This window comes from Crocodylus porosus, unplaced genomic scaffold, assembly GCF_001723895.1.
Source record: "Crocodylus porosus isolate Cpor-Errol unplaced genomic scaffold, CroPor_comp1, whole genome shotgun sequence".
NCBI classification, from domain to species: domain Eukaryota; kingdom Metazoa; phylum Chordata; order Crocodylia; family Crocodylidae; genus Crocodylus; species Crocodylus porosus.
In genome coordinates this window covers 13943688-13952209 of record NW_017728911.1, presented here as the reverse complement: position 1 = coordinate 13952209, position 8522 = coordinate 13943688, and the positions used below count along the sequence as shown (strand labels likewise).

The window sequence follows — 8522 nt, the reverse complement described above, 5'->3', positions numbered from 1 at the left end:
CTGCCCTTTGGGCAGGGGGCTGGACTCAATCTCCCAAGGTCCCTTCCAGCCCTAATATATATGAAATCTATGAATTCTCAATTCAATTTGGCAGATCATGTCCAGAGCATAACATATTCCATGGAATCAGAAATCTTCTAAGAATTGGGAAGAAAATGAACTAATACAAGTGTTAGAAAAGGAAGAAATGTGTTATTTTCCTGAATTAGACCAACAGAGCCAGTTTTCAATTTACTATGAACAGTCAGGTCAACCAACTACCATAAAATAATGTGTGATTCAAGTCAGTAGCTGTTTATAGGTTGCAGCAATCTGTTAAAACAGTTTAGAAATTCCACCCTTTCCACTAGCAGGTGCGAACACCTGATATGCTTCATGAGCATGCATAAAATGAAAAAAAGAGATTTTAATTTTTCTCTCAGAAAAGTTTATATTGGAAGAGAAATATATTGGGCATCTATTACCTACAAATAACAAATAAATAAATAAGCCTTGTTCAAAAGTCATGCCACAAATAAACAGTTCCTTTTATTTAGCTAGGCTAAAGCTAAAAGTTTGCTTAGGCAGAACATTCAAAACCAAGTCCAATAACCAAAAAAATAAAAAAATCAAGAATTACCAATTCACATTAACATAACTGTTTTCCTAGAAATGTTTATTTTGTACTCCTCTTTTTGCCAAAAAAAGTCTTCCTCCTTAAAAATAATATTTTATGGGTACATGGTCCACTGCTTACAATATAGTAGTAGCATCTAAACACTCATCCCTGTACTATTTACTATGGACAGGCACATTTTAATGATATTATAGAAAATGCCAGAGTTAGTGCTACACAGAGGCTATGATTCAAACTGCCTGTATTCTCATGCTCAGTTTTGTCAGAAACTCCTCTTTTGATCTGACCTTTCTATGCTTAGCCTCTGTGTCATTTTTCCTCCTCATTTTCTGTGAGGCTTTTAAGCCAAATTCTCTTCATTCTGTGGGCAAGAAAAGGCCATTTCAGTGCAGATGGATTAGCAGACAGAATGCATTTTGAGGTACAGAGGAGTACAAGGGAAACGCAAATACACTTTACAGACACTTGTTTTTGATGCATATGCTGACATACATATCCATACAAGTAGTAGGAGATCTCCAACCATCAAAAAGTCCCACGGTTTATGGCTATAATAGCAGCATTTTGAAATTTTGTTATCCATGTGATAGACAATTAAAGCTTTCCAGGATTTTTTCTTTTTTGAATGGAAGTGAATGACTCATTAGTACCTGACCTATGGTTCCTACTAACAACCTTAGATCATCACTGAGTAGCACTAAAAGCAGTTCCATTGAATAAGAGTTTACTATAGAGAGATCCCCTTGCATACATTAAAATTAGGAAAACAATTTCTCCTCCTCTGGCATAAGACAAAGTGTAAGTGGTATCACACCCTAAGAAAAACAAGGTTCTCTGGGTGAATCTGATATCTAGAAAGATATTTCTGACCAGACTAGAGGGCTTAATGGCAATGAAAAATAGAATTTAAAAAGAATTTAAAACTTGTTTTAAGTTAACCTTTGAGCCATGCCTGTAATCAGATCTTCCCCTGTACCTATAAAGTCAATGGCCATATTTGCATTCACTTCTGTGGGAATTCAGTTAAGCCCTTAATGCCTAGAAGCATGTTGGGTACCCATATCCCAGTACTGATGTACTTCATTTCCACTACCAACAGTCCTAGCCCTGTCAACTGAAACCACTCATTCATCCAATTTCTAATCCCATCATTTTAAAACCATCTGTACTGTACCTCTTCTGTATATCACCAGCTATGCATTACTTGTTCTTGTGAACAACAATCTTATAACCTTGGTTTGTGTAATCCATGTATAATCCTCAACACCAGAATCCAAAAACTCTGCCCTCCAGATTCTGATTTTAAATATATTGATTTTCTGAATTAATACTAATCAAAGTAAGCAATTAGATAAAACCAATTATCATGAAATTGTAGATGACTGCATCTGACATACGTGTGCCTCTAGCAATGCTTATTTTCAACATCCTCTGTCAATAGTTGAAAAAAAACCCCATAAATTACTTTTTTGCTGTAGAACTGAATCACTACATTGGCTTTAAGATGTTATTTTCAGCGCAAGAGCTGCTGACAATGTTTCATCAGGAGACGTTATGTTTGAAATGTTCTCTCTGCTGCACGGGATATGAAAATATTTTCCACAGAATCTGCTCTTAGTCTCTTTAGCTTCATCCGATCTCATTTTCACAGCATAAATTCCTTAAATCCACTTAAACGTTCAGACATGCTAAACAAAATATCTAGTTCAAAAGGACAAGAGCTAAATCTTCTGAACTTTGTTGTTTTAACACACACACAAGCATGCATACATGCACATATTTTTGGATTATTTTAGATCAGATATTGTATGTTTGGTGTGTGGCAGGGAAGGCAAAATGCCCTTAGTGAAAATATGAGTTAAATAGTGGCATTCATTTCATTGTTTCGCTTAACTCTTCACTTAATGACAGGAAAGATGGGCTTTACAACACCTAATGAATTAAATCTCATATCAACTATCTCTGAAGTAGACGCCCCAGGGGGTTAAGTAATTGCGCAACCTCTCATCTCCCCAGGATTCTTTCTATAAAAGGCTAGAATGGGCAATTTGGTACTCCATTTGGTACTGCATGTGCAGAATTATGTTAAGGTTATCTGACCATTGGAGCTGCCTCTAAAGTTATTAGGTTACCCACATAATCAGACCATCTCACACGATTTTTATCACTATTATATTTTTTTTATCATTATATTTTAACTGATTTTATTTAGCCACATTTTTCATATTGAATCCACATTTTTCCCCTTAACGTGCCTATTTGTTGAGAAAATGGATAACAATATCACATCCACTCTTTCAAATGAGGTTTTAAGACCCATCTGGCAAAATAGCCACTTTCAGGATAATACTGTTAGACTGACATTATGTAGTTTTTAAATTACTTATTTACTCTAAATCTTAATCCCAAATATATGAAAATATTTATATTCAACCAGTCTATGTTTTGCTGGACAAGTCTAAAACCAACAAATCCTGTTCTCATTCAAGTCAATGGCAAAATTCCCATTTCAATGGATCAAAAAATGTGACCAATGGATGCTTAAAATGGGGATTTAAAAAACTGGGAACGTAAGAGAACAGCTCTTCCAGATGAAGGATCTATGTAGGGATAGTTCCTTTGTTGCCCCAAAGGTCTGACAGAAAAGCTCATTATTATTATAGTCATTTTTGGAGAGCTCAGGACTGCATAATTTAATCTTAAAGCAAAGTTAAGTAGGTTTTACTTGATTTCAAATTGTGAAAGCTAAAGCTAAGGCAAAGAAACAGACTAATAAATACATTTATCACGATTTATAATTTTGTTTAAGTAAAATTTGCTACTCATTTCCCAAACCCAAAGGAAGTACAGACTATTTAGGGAGGATTCAAGTTCTAAAATAGACAGCATCTATTTTGTCATGTGCTCTAGGTTTACCTGAATGGCAATAAAGAATGGAAAGGTTAAAGGTTTTGTAATTAAAACTGACAAACAATGGAACACTACCTGAATGAAAATAAAAGGAACACCATCTGGAAATTATAATATTTCTCAGTGCATTAACAGTGTTTGAAAGTAACATAAATAAAATTCAATGCCACTTGAATAATGTTAGTGGAAACCTGGAAACGCTAAAAATACTGTCAATGAATACTATGAAACTGGTGATTCTTCTAAAATGTCGAATATAGAGACATATGAGATATCTGCATTTAAATAGTCTCTGAACCACTCTGTGCTGATCTGATGGTATTTGCTGTGTGCCTTCTTTTAATCGCAATTGTCTGAATACCTGGGTAATGTCGTGTATTCTGGAAACACTGCAAACCCTATTCAGAACAGTATGGTTTTATTCTAGAGACAAAGTTTATTATTGTTTCAAAGAACAAGAAATATATATCTCACTATCCCCTAATCACACTTTCCTTCATGTAGATGTTAGCTTGAACAAATTGACATGAGCCCTATACCTAGAACTAGAAGGAACCAAGTTATCACCACATTAATATCTCCAGGAAAGCCACTCTGCTCAACACACTCTTCAGTTACTAAGCCTTTAGCTCTGTATTTCAGTAAAGACAATGGTAATAGGCAGTGTCTGGTGAATGGCTAAAGGTTCACATATCCAATTTTAGACACAGTCAAGATTTATAAGGTTCTGTGAATTTACCTCAATTTGAATCTCTTTGGTCAAATATCTTATATGAAATCTCACAGAAACAATCTCTCCATTTTCTCCATTTAGTCAAACCAGAAATATTGTACAATGAGAATATATTTTCCTTAATTGTCGACAAAATTGTAAAACACAGAAATGTAAATTTGGAGCTGCAGAAAAAATATTTCATGAAATGACATGCAGCTCCAATGAGTCTCACATTTTATGGCACATTGAACACTTAGGTTAGATTCCCAGGAAATTTGGTGAAGTTGGCAAACATTTCCAATGACCGTGAGCCAATGCACAGAGAAATCCAGTGAAACTTCTAGGCTTATTGACAAAAACATAAGGCCCTATCTTTGTCCCCTTTACACCAGTGGGACTTTCGTCCATTAGTAATGGCCTTGTTACACAGCAATTTTGGGTGGCACCTGGAGCTCTTAACATTGGATTGTCCTTTTAGTTCTTGGACATGCTTGAGATCCACCACTTCAGCACAGCAGCTGACATGCACCATGCTGTGCCACTTGCAATTGCATAAGTGCTGAAATGAGCATCAGAGCAGAGAAAATGGTGGTGGTGAGCTTTTAAACTACAGCACCCCCAAAGTATTTTAGTTTAAAAGTGTACTGTCACCATTTTCTTTGTGCTGATGTGCATTTCACCGCTTATACAACTGCAAGCATTGCAGCACCAGGCACTTTTCAAAGTGCCTGGTGCTGTGGCACTTGCATGTGTAAAAATGTCAATTACCACGTGAAACTAGTTTTAAGCACTCATTAGGCAGCTCAAAGCTGCACCACTCTAGGGTGGGATTCTCTGATCCCTGCTACCCAGCTCATGTTACACTAAGGTGTAGATATTGGGCTACATCTCAGTGTAAACACTCCACCTGTCCCCTGATGGCCCAGATCAGGCCCGCTGCCCCTATCCTTGCCCTCCCCAGGACCCCAGACCCCGTTCACTGCCCCCTGCCTCCTCCTGCTTACTTGTGGCTGTCCCAACTGTGTTCCTAAGGGAGCACCCAGGGAAGGGTTAACCTGCCTGCCTGGCTGCTGGTCTCTGGATGGGCTCAGCCCTGAGAAGAGCAGTAGCCCCACAGTGGCAGCTGGGCAGGCAGGTTAACCCTTCTCTTCAAGCTCCCCTGAGACAGACAGCACAGACAGCTAGAAGCAGGTTGGGGAAGAGGGTGACTGGGGGAAGCCTGAGGGACCGGGAGGGAAGAAGGTGTGGGGAGGGGGGTTCTTACTGCAAGCCAGAAGAGGCTGGAGGACTGAAAGGTGTGACTGCTCCAAACTCAAGCTAGCACTCTAACACTGATCAGCATTTGTGCAGTTTACAAAGTAAGGTGTAACAATGCCTTCAGCTGCCCTGCTTACTCCAGTGGGATTGTACTTGCATTAGCACACTAGCATGAGCAAATATAGCAGAACTGGAACCCAAAGCACATAAATGTAAGCAATTCAGCAAAGCAATTCAGCAAAGCACTTAAGTGTATAAAGTCACACCTATTAAGTATTTTAAGACAGACTTAAGAAAATGCATAAGTACTTTTAATTAGATAAATACGTGAAAACTCTGGCATGTTCAAGTGCCAGATTTCTTTTTCTCCTCTTAAATATACCAGGTCTTATTTGGATTTCAAACAGTCCAGAGTTTCAGAGACAGTGAGATTAAGGGTTATAGTTCATTATTCAAGCCTGCTTAAATGCTTAGAGCTGGCTGTAGGAAATTTGTTGTTCACAGCCCACTAAGAAATGTGTGCCCTCAGCTGGTCCTCCCACTTTTTCACTTCACAATCAATGGTCGATAAACAGTTCTTCAGCTGCAGTGTTATGTTCTCCTAGATGCTGCTTTTGCCACTGTGGCTTGATCTTGTTTAAAAAAATGATCTGTTTGATGATGATAAACTGACAGCAGTCATGAAAGCAGCAAGTTTGTAATGCCTAGTGGACTAAGCAGAGATGCTTGATGGCCTGCTGGATGGAATCAGAGCCTCAGGAAACTTCAATATATGGGAGATTAATTTGGTGAATTTAGCCATCTAAAATCTATACCATCAACTTTAAAATGAACCATATGTGACAGTTAAAAAATACAACCAGGGTGCTGGCACAAACAAAACAGTGGGAGCTCTAGGGCTGAGAAAAAGCATGGGAAACAGAAAGCTTGCTGCTTTCCCATGCATGCTAACAGTTCCAAGTATTTTTAAGCAAAAATGTTACTATTTTTCTGCTCTGCCTATTCCAAAAATGGCCATGTGGCCCAGCACATTTCACTAGTAATAAAGGTATTTTTTCTTAGCCATTTTCAGATGCTGACATCTGAAAGAAAAAATGTCTTTCGTTTCACTGTTTGATGCATTTCTAATGTAATGATTTTCACTGGCTTGCCTAGCACGCTTTCACTTATTTGATGTCCAATTCCCACATTTTCTTCTAAACAGACCTTCGCATTGGAAGGTGCCATTCTCTTACATACAGCTCACCAGAAAATCATGGATTGGGAAAGCAGCCAGAGTTAGAAATACTAAGTATATATTTGTTGTAGAAGTTATACATCCTATGGTTTTTTTTCCTGTATTACTCAGAAGACTTACATTTTCAGTCAGATTATGAAATATAATTAAATAAATTACAATATGCAATCTGCACCCATACAAGGTACTCCTGACTGCAGGCAGATGTCTGTAAAAGGAGTCTAATACTTTAGCACCTCTTGACAGCAACTAGCCAGTGAAAAAAGTAAGAGTAATGGAAAAGTAGAAAAAAACAAGGATAGTCAATGTGGATAATAAATGTTTCCTTTTTCTCAGATAGTTAAGCAGGGCCTGAGGAGCTAAATGGAAAGTGGCAGTGCTCAGAGAATTGACAAGTCAAATGAAATACTGTAACATGAAGCTTCTGATGCACCTGGAGTGATGAGAGAGCGTAAAGGAAAATGAGAATGAAGAAACGGGCATATGTATCTCCATTATTATTTGCTTATGGCAGCACTCAGGGCAGACTCATGATCTAAAAACTGACAGGTGAAGAGAGTTTGGGGGAAAGGGACTAATACATTGCGATATATAAATATATGACAAGTAGATTCACTCTCAGCTACCTGGAAAAAAAAAGGTCTTTAAGTGGCACTTCACCCATGGATAACTATATGTGAGGTCATACCATGAGTAGAGAAGCTCACTGGGTGAACAAGGCAAAAATATATTGGCAGAACGTCCTTCACCAACACAAATGCAGGGCACTGTTGTGCTCTGACAATAGATCTCCTCTTGAATTCATTTAATCCACATTATTTTTTTAAAGCAATTTCATTTACCATCCAAATGATCCTGTATTCTGAGTACAGCATTCTAGCACCTCCCATTCTTGAAGTACTTTAAGCATTTACTACCTCTGATCAAGGACCTTTCCAACTTAAGATTTTAAGTCTGCAATTTGACTGAATCCATTCCACATTTCTAAGAGGGCACAAGGCTGGGGCAAAGGCTGAGGCAAACCTCCAGCCAATGCATATAACATGCTTTACTGATAATGAAATATAACTTACCCAGGTAGTTGTTGCTCTTTGACATCTCTGTGATGTTGATTTTAGTAGCACCTTCAGGAATTTCTACTATTTTGTGGTAGCCGAGATTTGTTAGAGTATGCTTGAAAACTCCAGACACAACCTTGCAAGCTGTGTTATCCCCTCCACATATTCCACATTTGTCCACCACTTTGTCTGAGCCCAGATAGTCATCACAGCCAATGCTCTGCAAAAATTAAAGAGGTAACTTTTTTCAGACCTTACAAATATTGTCTCGTGAATTGCTTCAGAGAATGAATCAATATAGAACTGTCTCATATGACTTTCACAGACCAAAAGACTTAAGCAATTCAATTTAAGACCTTTCTGTAGTCCAAGGGTGGCTGCTCTGTGGCACGTGTTCCACAAATGGCATGAGCAGCCTCTGTCAGACATGTGGCTAGAGGAGAAGGTCAGGAAGACAAGGCTGATAGCAGAAAAGGAGAAGAGCAGATCAGCCGAAGAGAATAGGTCAGGAAGGGAAAAGCAGAGCAGTAGATCAGACAGAGGAAAGAGATCAGAGCGGCACTCAAACAGGGTGGGGAGCTAATTTGTGGCACTACTGGTATAAAGGTTGCTCCCCACTATTGTAGGGAAACGTAGGGAGTCCAGATTCTTATCCCATTACCTGGATTAATTACTGCAACCCCTTCACTCTTAGGGGATCTTTGCTTGCACGCATCTCCCAGCACTGTC

At 38.4% G+C, this 8522-nt stretch overlaps 1 protein-coding gene across 2 annotated transcripts in view; it reads right to left on the bottom strand.

The window, feature by feature from the left end:
* THSD4 (thrombospondin type 1 domain containing 4) overlaps positions 1 to 8522 on the bottom strand; it is a 639363-nt gene that overhangs the window by 150624 nt on the left and 480217 nt on the right. For both annotated transcript variants that reach the window (XM_019533460.1, XM_019533461.1), the window contains one exon: positions 7809 to 8013. In XM_019533460.1, coding sequence (XP_019389005.1) covers positions 7809 to 8013 — 205 coding nt within the window. The remainder of the gene's footprint in view (positions 1 to 7808; positions 8014 to 8522) is intronic.